We start from the raw sequence: 19654 nt of genomic DNA, 5'->3' as shown, positions 1-19654 counted from the left end.
GGGAAACAGCCTCAGGAGGAAGGGACGGAAAGCTGCCCCTGCGGAGGGTTAGAGTTCTTCTGGGGGGGGGTGCTCCCCCTCCTCCCGCCAAAGGGGCCGGCGGGGGTGCCGGAGTCTCTCGTCCCACCAGGAGGGCCGCTCATTCATCACCCGCAGGGACGACCCCCCCCCCCGGGGTCAAGCGCGGCGCCTCGGACGGGATCGGGCTCCGCGTTTTTCCGCCTCCGCGGGCTGCCGGTCCCGGGCCCTTCCGAGACCGTCTCTCTCTCCGGCAGCCGCCCAGTCCTGGCTTCCCTCGCCTGGCCCGCCCACCGCCTCGGCTCTCCCCCCAGCTTGGAGGACTCAGAGGGACCTTGGAGGTGGTCTAGTCCGGTCCCCGAGCTTTCCAACCTTCCCCAGAAGGCAGGGGCCAGTTAAGCCGGAGCCCCCCGCGGCCAGAACGGCCCCCGCCCTTCCCCCCCAGAGAGGCAGAAAGGGGGGGGGCGCCCCTGCTCCCGACGTCTCCGCCGACCCCCCTCCCCTTTCCAAGCAGGACCAATTTCGGCGGCGGAGAGAGGGGCGGGGGCTTCACTTATCCAGTTTATCCGAAGGGGAGCCCCCCGCCCACAGGGCCCCCTTGCTGGAGGGGAGGGGAGAGGCTGCTCCTGGCAAGAGCCGAGTAGTCCTCGGGTGCCGTCTGTCCTGCGTGGCGCTTCGGCCTCGTCCCCTTCCCCGCCTCGTCCCCGCCTTTCTGCTCCGTCGCGATCCGGCCGCTCTCTGCCTTCCTCCCCTCCCCTCCGCCCCTCCCTCTCCAAAAGGCTCTTTCGTTCCCCCCCCTCCCCCCAGTCCTTGGGTGCGTCTGGCTGGGCGGGAGGGGGCGCGAAAGACGCAGGGCGCCTCCCCCCCCCTTTGCCCTTCAGCCTCCTTTGCTCAGGCCGGCCTTTCTCAGCCTTGGTGACTTTGGGACACGCGCACCTCCGTTCCCAGAAGGGCCGGCTGGGGAATGCTGGGAATTGAAGGGCCCGCATCTCAAAAGTTGCGGAGGATGAGCAGCCTTGGCCACACCGGGAGAGAAAGGGAAGCCCACCAGCGACGGCGGGGACGCGCTTTGCGATCTACACGCAGGTCAGGGAGGCAGATGGGCTGCCGTCCAAGAGATCTGCAGAAAAGGGCCCCTTTTCTTCATCGACCCCCCCCCCTTCTGCCCCCTCTGGCTTTCTAGCCAACCGCTCCTCCTTTCCACACTCGGGGGGGAAAAAAAAGACTTTTGTTGCTCCAGGGTGGGCTACTTAAATGCAAGTCACACCAGCTAAAAAAGTTTGACAGTTGCATGACCCAGCTGTAACTTGAAGACCTATTAGGAAAGGGAGGGAGAGCCATGCTGCGGCCTCTTAATCGGGAGTCTGACTCAGTTAAGTTTAGGAAATCCAAGTAAATGTTGGATATCTTGAAACTTCCATCACCTGGCAAAAGGAACTTTATGGACGGAGGGAGGGAAAGAGGGAAATATGAACCGGGCTTGAGGAGGGAAACTGGGGCTCAGAGCTGGGCGATGGCAGGGCAAGGCTGCCATCCTTGCTTCTAAAGAACAGCAGAGCTGCCACCGCCCTCCCTCCCTCCCTCCGTGTGCTTTGCCTTGCTCTCGGCTGCAGGGAAGCGTTCCTTATTCCTGTTAAAATGTGGAGTTCCTTTTCGGGACAGTAAGGGACACCATTTGTTTTTACTGGGGACCTTGACAACTGGGCCATGGTTGGTGTCTCTATCCTGCAGGCCTCCAGAAAACCATTTTTGCTCAAAATTGCCCAAAATATGAAGTGACCCTACTACCAGCTACATGGAGAAAAAGGAAAGTGATGCTTGTAAACTGCTGCTGTATTGTGCAAACCGGCCTGCGTCTGCAGATAGTCTCGTTTCCCCTGACCAGAGAAAGTTGCTGGCCATGAGCTGGGATGTTGGCCATCAGGCCCACTGAGGAGAATTTGCTCGTGGGACATTATTACGGTGTATGTAATAAGTTAGGGAAAGCAGACCGAGCAGGACCCGGGGGGGGGGGAATCCTTTCAATCTCTTTAAAATTGCTCTACTCAGGTCAGGTGACTGGGAAGAAAGAGAGAGGGGTGGAAAGAGCAGGCAAGGTGCTGAGCCACTGCCAAGGGGGTCTCCCCCCCCCACAGGGGATGCATGAGGGGTTAGGGTGGTGTTCTTCCTCCACAACCCCCAGCCCTGCGTAAGGAGGCAGGGAGCAAATAGTCCCCAGTTCCTCAAGGGAAATTTCTCTCATCATTAAGGATTTATTTTCATTTTGCCAGGTGAGAGTCAACAATTGAAATACAGCAGACAAAAGGCAGTGTGACATTCAGAAATTACAAATTGATCTGTTTTAAAAGTATTACATTTTCTGGCAGGACAAGAATAGAGATTCCGCTGTGTACAGTCTGATGGGGCGGATCTCCACCCGCCGCCACCCCCCCCCCATGTTCTGTCTTGGGCCGCTCCTAAGTCAGAACTCTCTGGTCTGTCTCCAGGCTATTTACCTGAAAGGAGTTACAGCGGCCAGCGTTTAAGGGTCAAGTGGAGGGGAGATTTATTTTTACCCAGCCGCAACCCCAGCCAAGGTGTCTGTCAGATGCAGCCCACACCTCCAACCGGGGAGGGCTGTGCCCACAGTGGATGTAGGTTGTCGCTGAGAGATACACGGATCCCTGTCCCGGCTGTATCATCGCCAGCAGCCTTGCCGAGGTGCTGCAGGACTGACCTTCTACTCTATGTGGAGGGTGTATCAGGTGTTAGAAAAATAATTATAGCACACGAAGCATAACTTCCATCAACCACTCTTCATGTGTTCACCAAGTGAAGGTACCCAAAATGGCTAAGCAAGAAGTTTTCAAGTCTCCTGTTTTGATTAGCAAGAGTCAGCTAGATTCATGTCATATTCAGCTAGTCAGCACTTCCCATTTTTATTCAAAAATGTATTAGAAAAACAAAAATGTCATAGTGATTACATTGGGTGTGGAAGAACCAGGTGCAAACTGCTTCACTTTTTGATCTCAAACAGGTGGTTCCAAAGAAACCTCCATACCTGAAGGATGTGAAAGGCAAACATTTCAAATGTGTGCACAAATATAGTTAATGTAAGAATTGTAGCACAGAAGACATTGTAGATTTATGCATTCGGGAGCAGAGACGAGACTTCCCTGCCCTTGGTGAGATTCCACCCATCCCTGGACAGATTTAAGGGTTTCTGATGTTTCACTACATGCTCTGCTATCCAGCAGTTTCATTGTCTGAATTGGAGGAACTGGTCTCGGAGACGGGGTTCAGGGTCACTATTCCGGAACCATGGACTAAGATGCTTTGTAGTTCTGGTCCGGACAGGCTTAAGATACAGAAGGATCTGGACAGACTTGAACACTGGGCACTAACTAACAAAATAAAATTCAATGGTGAAAAAAGCAAGGTTCTACATTTAGGCGAGAAAAACCAAATGCACAGGTATAGTGTAGGGGGTACCTCGCTCAAGAGTAGCAACTGTGAGAGGGATCTCGGAGTCCTAGTAGACAATCTCTTAAATAGGAGCCAGCCGTGTGCTGCAGCTGCCAAAAAGACCAACACAGTGCTAGGCTGCATTAACAGAGGGATAGAATCAAGATCACGTGAAGTATTAATACCACTCTACAATGCCTTGGTAAGGCCACACTTGGAATACTGTATCCAGTTTTGGTCACCACGATGTAAAAAAGATGTTGAGACTCTAGAAAGAGTACAGAGAAGAGCAACAAAGATGCTTAGGGGACTGGAGGCTAAAACATATAAGGAACGGTTGCGAGAATTGGGTATGTCTAGTTTAACGAAGAGAAGGACAAGGGGGGACATGATAGCAGTATTCCAATATCTCAGGGGCTGCCATAAAGAAGAGGGAATTAAGCTATTTTCCAAAACACCTGAAGACAGGACAAGAAGCAACGGGTGGAAACTAATCAAGGAGAGAAGCACCCTAGAACTAAGGAGAAACTTCCTGACAGTGAGAACAATTAATCAGTGGAACAGCTTGCCTCCAGAAGCAGTAAATGCTCCAACACTGGAAGTTTTTAAGAAGAGACTGGACAGCCATTTGTCCGAAATGGTGTAGGGTTTTCTGCCTGAGCAGGGGGTTGGACTAGATGACCTCCAAGGTCCCTTCCAACTTTACTACTACTACTACTACTACTACTACTACTACTACTATTAAACTCAATGAGAACAATTTTAAAACAATATTTATTGTCCAGGAATTCTTAGCTGAAACTTACTGTGCAGAAGATAGGTCTGGTCGTTAGGGTATTGTTCATTCCCATAGGTAAAGGGATAATGGATTCCTCCATCCTGCGTAAAAGTTACATGCTGGCACAGAGCTTCTAGCCTTGCCACCAGGAATCCATGCAGAGAGATGATACAATGGCACAAAGCCAGGAAGTCTTGCAATAACTTTAAACTCCCCCCACTTAACTAGATAAGCTATAGTATTAACTAACAACTGAAACTACATTACCCATAAGCCATCTCTTAAGGAAACAGTGTTTAACACTTTAAATGCTATATGTTCTCTCAATGATACAACATTAACCCTGTAAATGCCAAATACTCTAACACAGTTCTTAAGCTAACTGACTGGTCCAGCACAGTCACACTTGGTCCAGTCTCCCCTGGAGCTGCTACGCGGTCACGGCAACTGTGACTTTCGGCTATTATTATCTGCACCTGGTCTTTTACCTGGGAAACCTCTGTTGAGAGATCAGAACTCATTCTCTGTCATGGATGGATCACCATCTGGTTAGGTTAAAAGGTTGGCTCAACCCTAACCTTTTCCCACAGGGGCCCTGGCTTCGTTTTGGGATTGGGTCTTTTGGAACCGGTGGAGTTTCAGAATTTTCTAGTGGGTTGGTTTCTATTGTGCCAAACTCCCCTTTGAGGCTTTGGGGCCAGGCTGGGAGGTCCAGCTTCCCCATGCTCCCACCCTCCTTTGCTGCAGGGTAAGCTCTGTCAGCTTGTCAAGCTCACAGGTCGCTGGTTTACTGAGCAAGTTCAGGCACTGAAACTGGCTGGCAGATGCCTGAAGTGCTGGAGGCAAAAGTCCAAGGTGGATGTGGCTGAGCCCCCCCCCCCCCCCGTGGAAAGTCTACACTGGGGAACAGAGAGCAGGAAAAAAAGGGGGGGAGGGAGTGGGAGCTGGTCTTCGTCCCTGTTACATCTGCTGAAAATTACTTTTGGGAAGTATTCCGAGTGGTTGGGGCTTGAATGTTCCATGAGCCTCGAGTGGACAAGACGCTTAAGTAGTCAAAAAGATGCTGAGATCTTGGGAAAAGTGCAGAGAAGAGCCAAAAGGTGATCAAGGCTGAACTGTGCGATGCCCGGTTAAGGGAACCCTGTGTGTCTGGCCTACCGAAGGGAAGAATGTGGAGGGACATGATACAGCTTTCCAATACCTGAAGGGCTGTCAGAGAGAAAGGGGGGTCCATCTCTTCTCCAAAGCCCCTGAGGGCAGGACAAGAAGCAGAGAGCCTACCTGGTCCTAAACAGAAATTTCCTGGCAGAGACAACAATCAAGATTTGGCACACGATTCTCCAAAAAGAAATCTTAACGGAGATACATTTCCAAATCAACTGTATGATATTTTCAGTACCTGCTTACTGTGAGTGTACTTAGAAAGAAAACTTTAGTTCAACTCAGAGATGACGAGAAGACCTTGACAGTTTTGAGAAGGACATTTCTGTTCCCAAAGCAAAATTACAATGTCTCTATTGGGGCTGTTTACCAATATTGTATTGATTTATTTGTTAGATTTATATTCTGCCTGTCCTTCAGGACCTCAATATTTCCCCACAACAACCTCCCCATTGAGGGAATTTGGACTGACAGAGAACGTGATTGGTCAAAGAGCTGCTGCCGGGTGGACTTTGTGACAATTGTTCTGGAGAGCATCTCTGCTTCTTTTTCTCCAGGGCTGTGAATGAAAGGATCTGCTTTTATGTATCCTCCTGTGTATTCTTGACTATAAGCCCTCCTAAGCTTTAAAGTGGTTGGCTGTCACACACGGTGTCTTGTTACATTTGGCGCAGAAACAAGATCCATCCAGGACCCTCTTCCACAGCCCTGGGGTAAATCAGTTTGTGAAGGATGGTCTCAACTTGATCACCCAGGCCCCAAATTCTAAATTCAACCGAGATGCTCTCTTATTTCTATTCCAGTCATTTGCCTCCAACTTCCACATGAACAAGAGGCAAAGAAGGTTGATGCGCCCATATTTACTTTCAGTAAGATTTTTTTTTCTTAGATCGGTATTTTGGATGTGCAGAAGCCTGGGAAGAGCTGGACTGCTTTAGTGAATTTAGGGAATCCGAATTAATAAGGTCTCTTCACACAGCAGCCATTGCTAGTAATTATTCCTGCACCAACGGCATGCATGCATGTCATGGACTCTTATCAAGAAAAGTGACTTGGGGGTGAGTCCCGCACAGGCAAGTATCTCAGAAGCATCGGAAACAAAAATCTGGGATTAAGATGGGCCAAGAAGTTACACCGCAATTTTCGTTTCGCTGTTTGTACAGTCACAGGCGTTTCTTTCATGGTTTCTGTAGAAGCAGAATTCACTGCAATCAACCAGGAACTGTAATAAACTTCATTAAGAGATCCAAAAGGAAGGCAAAGCGGAGGAAGGCTGTCTGGCCCTTGGCCAGGAAAAGGAGGCTGCCTAACGAAGGATGGAGCTTTGATGCCATGACCCTTCACCTTTGTTACCTAGAGATGGACATCTATCAATCCCCCAACATTTAGTAGCTACAAAGGGAGATGCCTCCAGGTGTCCTGTGAAACCACCATTGTCCTTTCATGGTGGAACAGACACACAGCCTGCGGAACCCCGTTCAGCTTTCCCAGGGGACGCACAGTCAGATTTGCCTAACCCAACCCAGTACTGCCTAGGATGGTCCCCATATCTGAGCTGCCCACCCGCCCACACTCTGTTTCCAAAACTGAAAGAGCTCTGCAATCTGATCAGCAGCCCCCGGGGCATCGTTTGTGCAGTAGATGCGGTTGGTATTGAGAGTCTAAGCCAGTGGTTCTCAACCTTTCTAATGCCGCGACCCCATAATACAATTCTCCATGTTGTGGTGACCCCCAACCACTTATACATCACCGGGTGCCAGGGGCATGGCCAAAGAAAAGGGGGAAAAAATGGCGGACAGTCTTGTTTGGCGACCCCCGTGAAATGGTCATTCGACCCCAAATGGGGTCCCGACCCACAGGTTGAGAACCACTGGTCTAAGCTGTGCTCTGAACTGGCCTATGCTGGTCTACGGCCATGACTTGAGATTGCTGTGGTGGTGGTGGGGGGGGGGCTGCTGTTTGGAACATGGGACAACCCTGGGCACAAAGCCTAGTTTGCAGGGGGATCTCTTGCATGCACAATGAGTCTTCTGAACTTCTCACTCCTGATGTCGCTGTGGCTTCCTTTTACTAGTTTGGAAACTAAAAATCTTCTAAAAGTACAGAACAACTCTTCTGAGTCCCTGGTTTCTTTTCTGTTATTTCTCTTCCTCCTTCCTTCTTCCCTCCCTCTTCTTCCTCCTCTTTTAAAAAAAGAATAAGTTAATTACAGGGAGATTCATAAGACTCCCAGGAGAGGCAATTGCCGTGCAGGTTGTCTCCAGTCTCTGGTCTTAGTTCTCATTGAGCAATGCGTGGCTCCAACACTATACATCCACACATTACTTTAGTGTCACTTTCCCAACCTTTGCCAGGGCCAGAGCTTCTGAGAGGAGAGCACTGCTGGGTAGAAAGCTCTGGCTTTGGCAACCACGTGTAGAGGCTGAGGAACCGATCCAGGCCACAGCAAGAGACGTGGCTGCATCTTCTGAGGCTTCCTGTGGCGGCCATGTTGCTTTGCAAAACAGCTTTGGGGAGTTGATGGGACTTTTATGCGAAACTGGCATCCTTTGAGGAGCTGTGTCTTTAAAAAAGAAGCTCAGACACATTGACAACTCAAGAAAATAGAATTGTTGCTGGCAATCAAAGCAGGATGAGAACAATAATGAACATATGTTTAATAATGAGCCTTATTTCCTACAACTTCATTTATTTCTTTTCCTTGTTTATTCATTCACAGACTGAAATAATCTACAAAACATAATGAAATATGTAGCGTGGAAAGGCTTTCCCAAAAAATAATTTCCACTCATCCTGACTGGTGAGCATCAAAGGGGCAATCAGAATATGAGAAGATCAAAACTTCTGTAGTGTCTGTTAACGCAACAGGTAAGAACAACCTGGGCACAAACATAACATTGCCTAAGGCTTACTTCATTAAAATCAAACGATGTTAACAAATGATGCTGTAACCTAAAAAGTCACATGAATTTCCCCAACTTCAAATGTATCTGAAAGTTGTCCGTAAAGAAAGACTGAACCTAAAACAAATGCTCAGTGGTCGTGCTGAAAGTGTGGGAAATTAAAGCATCTTTTCCAACCGGTCAATAATTTAAGACTGAAGGATTCCTTCCTAAAAGGAAATTGCATTTAATTTACATTTGAGGATGTAAATTGATTTATAAGGCAAAGGAATAAAACTAGGAGGAGCATATCAGACTTGGAGCGGAATTCATCTTCGAGGCCAAAGACCGGGCATCACACGTGTCGCCACGACTCCTTGAAGCATGGCCCCAAAAGCCGGCGAGACAACCTGCTCAGGAAGTCTCAGAGGATACTTTTTACAAAGCCAAGGTAGTAGCCCACCCAGAGAATTCTTCCTTCCTTCCCCTCTCCCCCCCCACCCCGTCTGTTCAAATTCTTCTTCCAGTTCAGCATCACCAGATGTCTCCTGCCCCTGGTTTTGTCTCCCCGTCCCCTTGGCCATGCCTGATTTTATACACCCCAGGTTCATCCCCACCCAGGTCCAAGCTAAAGAGGGCGTCCTTTTCTCGTGGGGAAATTGTTTGACCCCCTGACTGTTTTGCTAGGCCTCTGCTGCACCTTTTCCTGCTCTATTATATCCTTTTTCAACGATGGCCACTGTATACAATATTTCCCGTATAAATGTGCTATGCGTTAAATTGGAATTTCCATCTAACTAAAAACTAGTATTAAGTATTTTGGAGTAAATTGATTGAGGAAGGGGTGACCTCTTAGGCCCAGGTACATCTGGATGAAACTGTTTCTGAGCCAATTTCAAGCAAGGTTTTGTTCAGGATGAAATGATTGTTTTGGCAGATGATTCGCATGGGAAAACAGATAGTTCTTCTGAACTTCTCAGCAGCTTTCGGTGCCCTGTCATCTTTCCAGGTCAGTTGCCGGAGTGATTAGGTTGAGTCACTCTTCTGCAGGAGTTCTGGCCCTTCCTGCTGGGACTTCCCCAGAAGGTGGTGCCAGAGGTCCACTGTTCAACGTCCTGGTCCTTGTCTTCTTCTGTGCTCCATCACCAGCTGCCCAGGGAGGTAATTCCGAACTTAGAGTAGGAAGCCATATCTGCTTATGACCCTGAGCTCTGCTGCTCCCTGCTGCCCAGCTCTGAAGACACCGTCAGTACCTTTCAATGTTTCCTGATCTCAGTAAGGAGCGATAATTAATTGGAGGAGTACGAGTCAGGTTAAATCAAGGCAAGTCTGAGGTCACTGCACTTTGGGCCTGAGGTGAAGTTTCTTCCGGATGGGGTTGCATTTGCCCAGAAAGACTCCAAAACCTTGGGAGCCTTCCTGGATCCCCTGCTGGCACCGGGTTTGAAGCGGTTTGCACCCGGGCCTTTACATAAACTATAAGCCCTACAGCGGGACTCCAAGTACAAGACGCGGCAAAAAGTGCAAACGCCAGGCTCCTGAATGGAAGGAACAAGGGACAGGAATTGTAGGAGGCCTGCAGTGAAAGATCGGCACTGGGTACCAACTTCTACCTGGCCAATTTAAGATGCTGGTTTTGTCCTCTAAAGGGCTCGGGGGCTGCTCATTTGGGCAGAAGCCACTCTTGCTATGAACCTCCCTGGTTAGATCATTGGGAGAGGTTGGAGAGAGGCTCCTTGCCGGAAGCTCAAGTGTCACGGAGGAGGGCCTTGCCCTACATCACTCCCGGCTGTGGGAAGGTGCTCCCTATGGAGGAAGTTTCGCCCCTATTTATCCAAAATGTGGCAATATTTTTGGGACCAAGCTTTTAATTGTTAATTCATTTAATGATTTATTTAACTGCATTCATTTTGGTTTTTTTAAATACTCTGCATTTTTACTGTTGTGAGCTACTTTTGGTATTTGGAATAAGCAGAAATGCAGGCTATCATTTTTAAAAATAATTTTTGAAATGTGTTTAAAGCCACACAGTAAGGGGTGCATGCATATTCTTAACCAGATTCCTCCAGGAGGTAGAGGTGCTGGAACGACCCCGTCTGCCCTCTCCACAAAAGTTCACTTCTCTCCAGTCCAACCTACTGTGTCTTCTGTAGTTAAGAGGAGATACGACTCAGAGAAAATAAATGAAAATGTCACCTTGGCAAAGTCCTTTTAAATTCAGACTAAAAGGGAAAAACAGGAGGCATATGTAAGCATTCATATTCTCAACCCCATTTCCTGTAGCCAGAAAAGTCATTTCTTGTGAAACATTCTCTGCAGTGCCAGTATCCAATAAAAATGTTTTATAAGTAACAATTACAGATTATTCTCTTGTTGCAGCAATGCTATCACTTTATGCACCAGATCTATCACCAACTTTTAATTAACCTGATTAAGGAAATAAAAACAGCTAGGAAATGGTAATGACAGATGATTTCAATAGCGTATTCAATCCTTGTAAATGTGCTATATTATTGCAAGAAATATTAAAACCACTTGAAAGCCTTAGAATGGCAGTGAGTTTCTTACAGTACTAGTATTTTGAAGGAAAAATAAGGTATAAACAGATTGATAAAAGGAATGATATAAGTAAAAGAACAGTGGTTAGTAAGCACATATGTATAGTTAATGATAGATAAAGAACAATATTGATTTAATTGGTTTTATAGAAGCAAAAAAAATCTAAAACAAAAATATTTTGAAAATAGGGAGAAACAAGGTAACTAGGGCAGTTTTAAGACTTGTTGACTTCAACCCCCAGGACTCCCCAGTCAGTCAGCATTTCTGTCCTTACTAAAGCTGAAACCAAAGCTGGCCAGAAGAGAGAAGGCCGGCCTTTTGCTCTTTCCATTACAAAATAATCATTAATTTGCCAGGCAGCTAAAAACATTGAAGTGGAATCAAGCTGGTAACGTTCTGAAAATATTTTTACAATGATTTATATATGTATTTGTTGTTTTATTAAAGTCACTCAGAGTCACTTTTTGTGAGATAGGTGACCATATAAATGTGATTAACAAATAAAATAGATATAGAGACAGAGACAGACCTATATTTTAATGTTTGCTCTTTCCTACAAGCATAGGTGCTTCTGCATCTATCTCTCTGTGTCTGCTTTCATCTGGCCAGTATAGTTTAAATTGTTTATATCTTCTAAAACTGTAATTCATAGGAATTAAAATCACAATTTAATAGATTTGAACAAAAAACCAATGCGAAATTCACATCTTTATGAACCTTATTGCCAATAGGCATGATGTTTGATTTTTTTGTATACTTGGCATATTTTCCATATAACTATACAATTTCAACAAATATAATATTTAAGAAGCACCCAAATACCACATGAATATAGGGACAATTTGTATTCCAGTTCAGGCCAGTGCTTTTCCTGGGTATCACCAGTTTATCTTATTAATCACTCCGGGGGCTCTAGCACCAATTAAATATTAAAGGAGATAATGGAGATTCGTGATGCATCCCATGTTGCAGGGTGGGCTTGTTTTTTTTTATTTATTTTGCTTTTATAAAAGAGAACAAAGGAAAAAGAATAACAAAAGGAAAGAGAAAGGAAAGCAAGAGAAAGAAAACAGTGCAATAAAAATTATGCAGGTAGTGACTTCTTGTGCATGAAAATAATTTTTGTATAACAATTTCAATAAAGGATGAGCATATTTACTTATTTATTTATTTATGAGACTTACATACCGCTTTAAGTGCAAGCACTCTCTAAGCGGTGTACACCAGTAAGCAATGTACATATATATATTTACATTGCCCCCAACAATCTTGGTCCTCATTTTACCTACCTCGGAAGGATGGAAGGCTGAGTCAACCTTGAGCCGGTGAGATTTGAACCGCTGACCTGCTGAACACAGTCAGCTAAAGTGGCCTGCAGTACTGCACTCTTAACTGCTGCGCCATCTCGGCTCATTTTCAGCCGAGGTGGCGCAGCAGTATAGTAACTGTAATTATATATATATATATATATATTTGTTTTCTGAGGTTTTCGCGGGTGTTTGTATGTAGGTCTTTGGTTGTTCGGGTTTTCTCCCGCGTAAAATTGGAAGTGTCTTGGCGACGTTTCGACGAAGTCCCATTCGTCATCTTCAGGCTGGTGTTTTCAGCACCCGAACAACCAAAGATATATATATATATATATATATATATATATATATATATATATATATACATACATACATACATACATATACATATACATACATATACATATACATATACATATATACATATATATAATATATATATATATATATATATATATATATATATATATAATCTACCTCTGTAACCAACTCATTTGTAAGTCAAAGTGACATCAGGTTTTCGATCCACTGAGGAACCGGGGCCATAGTTTTATCTTTTATCTTTCCGGTGTTGAAGGCTAACCAGGAGGACACCGAAGACCCCTTCCTGTTGCAAAACAGCACAGCCCTGAGAGCTGTCTCGTTTCGAAAATATTAAACCTGATATCCGAGGCAAATTCATACGTGTAATAACTTTTCCCCAAAATTTTTGGACATTGCAAAAAATATGTTTTCATGAAGTGTTATTCTCTTTGCATCTCCCATATCATTCCTTTTTAATCAATGTAATACATAATACAAATAAACAAACATCTGGAAAAATAACAGCAGATCAGTAATTTCACACATGCACTCTTGCCCGAGGTCTGGAGGAAGAGCCACGTTTTAAGAATCACTTAACGGTGTGTTTGTGTGACACTGTTAAAACAACAGGACACAGATAGGCTGATCTCTCCTGATCGTGTGGGATAGCACAAACTACAGAGGAGTGGGATAATCCCCAGATAATCAACCCCTAAACTGGGGAAGGCTGTATAGATGATCACCAGTGCCTTAAATTGGGCCCAGGAGTCTACCAGTAAGAGCCGTGCGGTTTCCAAAGCAGAGGTGTTAGGTTGGCCTAGCACGGCACAGCCATTTCCTGCTGCTCGTCTCCCACGTGGTCAAGGGCAGCCTCAGCAACTGCAGTCTACTGCAAGGCTCCAAATGTGAGGTGACCAAAGAGCTATGTCCTAAGAGTTATGGGCACAGTTGGTACGCTAGACGAATTTGTTGAAGGCCTTCTTGGCCACATCTGCCAACTGTTCATCAAGCAGGAATCCCCAAAGACCTCCAGATGTACATCAGTTCTAAAGGGGGAAATACGACCCTTTTGAAGGCTAAATGGGGAACAGGTCTAGATCCAGGTGGCCTACATCCCTATGGCCACTTGACCTTGTAAAGGTTGACCTTGACCCTGTTCTTCCAGACACTAAGTCAAGACCTTGATGGCACCACTTGGCCGGCCTGCTGTCAAGATGAACAATGGGTATAATCAATGTACTGACCCCAAATTGACAAATGACCTTGCCTGGTAACCTCGTTTGGTGTGAAATGAAGTCCAGTGAGAGCCTTTGAGGAGTTAGGCCACCCTGCCTCCCTCAAGGCTGGTGGTATCACCCCCTTCTCTTAGCAAAGCAGATATTGCTGGCTGGACCCAACAGGAGATTGGCCTTCACCAGCCAGGAAAAGCAGAGTAAGCAGGTAGCGCCTAGCAGATTTCAGTGTCCTGTCCACTCCAGGAATTACAGTTTCAAACTTGTCCCAGGCAGCCACACAAGATCTTGCTTTTATTCACCTGGGAAGACTTGCCAGGTTAGAGCCCAACTGCTAGCAAGTCCAAGGAACTTATTCAGAATACACAATTAAGGACAGAACATTTCTTTATGCAAGAAAAACAAATTGAGGTGCAAAACTTCACAGACTCATGAATGGAGGTTTTTATCATACACAGAGCACGTCAATCACAAAGAAAATAACTTTTGCCAAAGAAAGAGGTCAAGCATCCAGGGGGAAATTAGACATTCAGAGGAGACGTGACATCGTCACTGTTCAGTCGTGATGCGGTTCCTATTACCGAATGCGTAGCATAACATTACAAATAGAAATCTGCAAAGGCCCTCCAGGGCTCTGCGCCCTGCTGGGGTTCTCCCCATGGCTGAGCTAAATGAGAAAGAGACCCCGCAAGGCCATGCCAGGTAGACTGCTAACAATACAGCTCAGATTTTCAGAGGGGAAAAGAAAATTCGGGTTTTTTAAAAGAATTTCTGGAGAAAGAGGAGAGTCACGAAAGCTTCAGCACAGTTTTAAAAAACTCTTGATCTTTCTTAATTATTTTTCTGGGGGCTGTTCTAGTTCAAAAATATTTTAATATATATAATATATAAATATTTTAATGCAAAGTAATTCTAGAATATCAGATTAAATTGGGGATCAGTGGGAATTAAACAGAAAAGGGTTATGTGCAATTGCGTTGTATTGTAATACAATAATGTAAACTTATATATGTTTAATTTGCAGACTGGAAAGCTCCACTTTGTGCTTCCTTATGAGAAATGAATATAAAATTGCAGCTCATTGAAGAAAAGTTAACCCCAAGTTGTGAAAAATGCTTGAGAAACGGTAGCCCCGAAGGTCAACCACCCATTTCATTAATGACTCATATGGACCATGCAGGGGAGTAAGAAACACGGGGATGGACAGAGTGATTCCTCCAGCATTGGGAGTCTGCTGGATGACACTGACAGAGAAGTGTGCAGCCTCACCGACCGAGCTTTCAAAAGTCTGTGCGTGGCTGAGCTTCAAACCCCTTACACAGAAGCAGACCCCATAGGGCCATCTGGCATCTCCCACCAGTTCTCTAGCAAATTCTTTCACGGTCCCTGGAATTCTGCCGTCAAGAAAAACACCACCTTCCACAGGCAACTGTCAGAAAAGGAGCGTGCAACATTCCTACTTTCAAAAGTTTCTACTAACTGCAAAACTCACGAAGACAAGAAGTGTTCTCTAATCAGCCCAAGCATAAGAAGAAAACTAGACTTGCCCCTGACTGATCTGCACAACTGTACACATATCTCAAAAGTGTCTTCTTTGATAAAGACCTTTAATAAGGTTGACAACCAGGTCTCACTACTGATAGCCAAGCAGCCGGCAAGCAGTGGTTGGACAGGGTGTCCGTTAATTTGTGGAGACGAAACGGCTTTCTGGAGTGACAGAACAATTGTAAACATCCAAACGGGGATCTCTGAACTTCCAGACCCGCGTCCAAGTGTAGCAGGCCCCAGCAATCAGCGCAAAGGACACAGCAAAATAGACCTGGCCTGTCTGAGGCTGCCTGTTTCTCAGCTTTCTCAGGCAAAGGCTTCGAATGTACCCAAGTTCAGCATCTCTGACAAGATGATGAAAACCAGAACTGGGAAAGCGAAAGAACTAGCCAGAAAAAGTAGCTTTCTCCACAGCGAAAATAGCGCTTTTGAGTCGTGGAATGCACACCATAAAAAACGAATTGAAATAGGAGAGAGGATGCCCAAAGATGGCAGCCTCGGTTACTTTGAGGAAACGCCTTTCTTTAAGAAGCCTTGCGCTTCTGAGCCAAAAGCGATGGGTGCCTTCATGATGGAAGAAAACGTCTCCAATGATCCTTCACCAAAGTCTCTCTCCAAGGCCTCCTTGCCTTCGGTGCCTCTGGAAGGGGTATGTTTTCCCTCACCGGCTGATGCAGAAAGTGCTGTTGCCCAACAGCTGTTGCCCCAGGTACTTGCACCTGTGTACGAGAGTCCTTCTCCAGCCTCCCTGACTTCTAGCACGCTTTTCCCACCAAGAATGGGCCCCCCATTTCCAGTGTCCAAGGTGCCAGCCTCCCCGCCCTCTTTCCCTCAGACCTCTCTCCCTCCAGAAGCAGCATTCCAGCCCACCGAAGCGCAGGAAATACTGACACCGCCACCGCCACATGTTTCTATATTAGCAGAGAAAACCACCAAGCCAGACTTTGCACTTAGGGTAGGAAGTGGCTGCCCTCCACCCTGGAGGAAACAAAAGGCTACTCTTAGTAGAATGAAACTGGCAGAAGTCAGAGCAGCCGAAGTGTTAGAGATAAAAGATTCCCTGTACAGAAAGTCACCCGAGGTCGCTCCTTTGGCCAAAACATCTGCAGCTGAGTCACCTGTGGTTTTGTCTGACTCTTCCTTTGGCATCTCGGCCCTGCTGGCTCCGGCCCTACACCTGAAGCCGAAGAACGAAGGACCACCGGGAAACCGGCTATTAGTGGTGACTCCATTCGTATTGGAAGCTGCAGCAACGAAAGAAGCTGAGGAGAGGGCCTTTTACTCTCAGAATGATTACAAGTCTAAAGCACCACGTTTACTGTTTAACCTGAAGGACATCCGAAAACGCGTGAAGAGCACTTACAGCCCCTCGCCTCTCCCAAGAGGCCTGGAGGACAAAAACAAGCTAAAAGGCCAGGCCCACCTGAAAGCAGATGTTATGGCAACCAGTGTGTTGGATTATAGCAATAAAGACATACTTGGTGGTGTTGATAAAGTTAATATATTTGAACAAATGGACTACATTCAGGAAAAGGACAATTTCACCAGTTTAAATGAGAATTTTATCAGTGATGATGTAATGTTGAGCTTATCAAAGTCAAGGGCAGGTATTTTAAAGTATCAAAATAAGAATCATTTGCAGCAAAGTAATTCAGTATACCCAGAGGGCATTGAGGTGATTTCTGTGCACGAACACAATAAAACTCAGCCTGCTTCTTCATCCAAACCTTTCCTGACAGAGGTGGCAGCCGTACAGCAGGAGGACAGGCAGGAACATAAATATGAAAAAGTCACTTTGGGTCAAGATGCTGATGAATCAACTAAAAATCTGTTTTATCCAGCTGAAGGAAACAGAAGCAACAACGGAACCCAGGCCTGCTCCTCGACTGAAAATGGCCCCCAGGGCAGAAGAAGCCCCGGCCCTTCTGAACAACCGGTTTTTACCATGGCAGGCCAGCCTTTCCACGGGACGCCCTGTTCTCTGATGCAGCTCTTCCAGAAAGCCTGTCTTCAAGAAAGCCAGAGAAGGCAGAATGGCGTGGATGGAGAAGAGCAGCAGGGCCGCCAAGAGAGAGAGAAAGCCAAGACAAAGGATCTGCATGACCACCTGCTCAGCAACTGTGGTTCTGCTGTGGATGAAACAGACAAGGGGAAGGATGAACATGAGGATGTCCCGCAAGAGGTGGCGTTGGAGGAGAAGGAAGAAGACGGCTGGAGAAGCACCGACTGCAAGGCGGAAAGCAAGGCTGGAGAGCCCCTCACGCCAGCCATGTCAAGCCTGTTGAAGCCCACTCTGTTCACGATTAAAGACAACACATTTAAGTCGCCCCCTGTGACCAGAGCAATCAAGCTGCCTCTGCTCAGGTCTTTGTCCTGTGAGGGAGCCGCTCCGAACGCCCTGGAGAGCCCCAAGAATGCCAAGACAGACAGAGAGGGGGAGGGGGAGGGGGAGGGGGAGGAGGAGGAGGAAGGATGGGGGTCTATTCAAGGGAACAGGGGCTCTCAGGTAGCTGACAAAAGCAGTCTAACCGCAAATTATAGCTTTAGTGAAGGATTAGATCATTTTTCTATGATGGCAGATTCTGAAGAAACCGATTGTTTATCAGTGTTATCGGAGAAAGAATTAAAAAGCCCCGAGAAATTAGCTATTTCCAAAGAGGAGATCAGAATTAGGAAGTTGAGGCCCAGTTCTGCCATTCAGCCAAACCTGGACTTTGAGAGTGAGCCAAGACAAAGTGAGGAAAGGTCCCCTACAAGAGAAAGGACATTTTATACGAAGAGCCGTGCCTTCTCTAGGCAAAGGGGTGGTCCTTGCATTAAAAAAATAATAAGTCAAGAGGTAAACTCTCCCACAGTAACAGAAAATCATGCTTGTTCTCCTGTTTCCAGTGATGCCTTTGGAGGCACATCTTCTTTGTTGAGTAATTCAGCCGGTTCTACCATACAAAGTCTAAGGTCAGATACTGTGGTGCCATCAGCTTCCACAGGTCCATTGTCAGATATATCTGCAGACTTAAACATATCGCACACTGAAAAAGTAGCAAATTTCCCACTACACAAAGCAATAGGAAGTATAGATAAACCTTCCACAACACCCACACTTGATCCAGAACAAACGTATCAGCTCCCGGGAGATCCTGACAGCCCTTTGGGGGCGAATGAAAGACTCCAGCTGATGAGTCAGATGGGAAGGACAGCAGCCAAACCCCCAACGGTGCCCCCCAAGACAGAAAAGGCATTGCGGAGGGCAAAGAAGCTGGCAAGTAGGAGGAAAAAGATGGAAGCTCAACAGAAAAAGCTTCAGGAGGAAACTTTGCCCCAGAATGAAGATGCTTCATGCCTGACACCAGCCCCATCTCTGCGGCCCCTCGTCTGCCCTGACTCTCCCTTGACTGCCCCAAAAGGTGGTCCGATAAAGCATCGGCCTTTGCTCTCGTCGAGTCCCTCCCCCTCTTTGCCTGCCACTCAGCGAAAGCTGCTTCAGGATCCGGATTCAGGGGAATACTTTATGGTAGATTTGCCTCTTCAGTTAAAGACGCTCTATGATCCGGAGAGCGGTAGATATGTCCAGGTGTCCGCTCCTTCCTCCAAAAGGAACTTGTCTCGAACACCTTCTTCAGAAGTCTCCTTTCCCACCTGTGCCTGGGGTCCCAGCACTCTCCCACCCAGGGTGGCTTCTGTTCCCACCCTCCCATCATCCACTACGCTTCCCGGAGTGTTTGTGAAGGCCTCAGGTGAGCCACTGAGGGTCTCCTGCCCAGGGCCTTTGGAGGGTCTGCTCTGCCCAGACCCACCCCTGCCCAATATTCACAGCCAGAGTGCCGATGGGTCCCCCTCAAACTCCGAAAAGGGTAGAGGCTCCCCTGCCCCTCCGACAGGGGAGGGTACGAAGGCTTCGGCCAAAGAGTTTGCGGTTGAAGGTGCACCGCCAGAGTCTTTGCTGTAGCTTTAGAAGAATTGCTAGGCATACCTGAAAGCACAAAAGGTGAGGATTGCCACTTGCACAGCAATTATAACAAAATAACGTCACTTTCTGGCCTTTTTGTTAGATCAAGTGTAGAATAAGAAAATATACTAATGCGAATTCACTTTTTTATTTACTCTGAAGAATTCTAATCTATTCCGTACATCGGATGTACAACACAGAAATACTTTGACCTGACTGTCTACGGGCTGGGTGGGAGCGATCTGTATTTGTACCTCACGGCTCGGTTCCTCACGATCAAAAACGTAATTCTGAGTTCAAACATCAGGTTTTATATGGTCTGAAGAGAAACGAGTATAACGTCAGGTTTTGAAACTGGGTGGATTGAACTGGGTCAGATTGATATATTTGAAATGAAATGTGCCCACATTTCACAGTTCTATTTTCTATTGCTTATTTTGTGGGCAACACAGCGGAGAAGAAACTAGCATTTTTTT

At 46.6% G+C, this 19654-nt stretch overlaps 2 protein-coding genes across 2 annotated transcripts; both read left to right on the top strand.

Moving 5' to 3' along the window:
- Nucleotides 1-1029: 1029 nt before the first annotated feature.
- LOC120309955 (cardiac-enriched FHL2-interacting protein-like) lies at nucleotides 1030-17666 on the top strand (the record flags this gene model as incomplete). Its single annotated transcript, XM_039347722.1, has 3 exons — nucleotides 1030-1104; nucleotides 8121-8269; nucleotides 14709-17666. A coding segment is annotated over exon 3 (2808 nt), but the record flags the coding sequence as incomplete, so codon positions are not given.
- A 50-nt stretch (nucleotides 17667-17716) lies between these two features.
- LOC120309936 (cardiac-enriched FHL2-interacting protein-like) lies at nucleotides 17717-19654 on the top strand. Its single transcript, XM_039347662.1, has one exon. It carries the CDS (start codon nucleotides 17802-17804, stop codon nucleotides 19176-19178), a length of 1377 nt encoding a protein of 458 aa, XP_039203596.1. The 5' UTR covers nucleotides 17717-17801; the 3' UTR covers nucleotides 19179-19654.

Source organism: Crotalus tigris, unplaced genomic scaffold (genome assembly GCF_016545835.1).
Source record: "Crotalus tigris isolate CLP2741 ecotype Arizona unplaced genomic scaffold, ASM1654583v1 scf7180000018097.2503214, whole genome shotgun sequence".
Lineage (NCBI taxonomy): Eukaryota > Metazoa > Chordata > Lepidosauria > Squamata > Viperidae > Crotalus > Crotalus tigris.
This window is presented reverse-complemented; position numbering and strand designations above follow the sequence as displayed.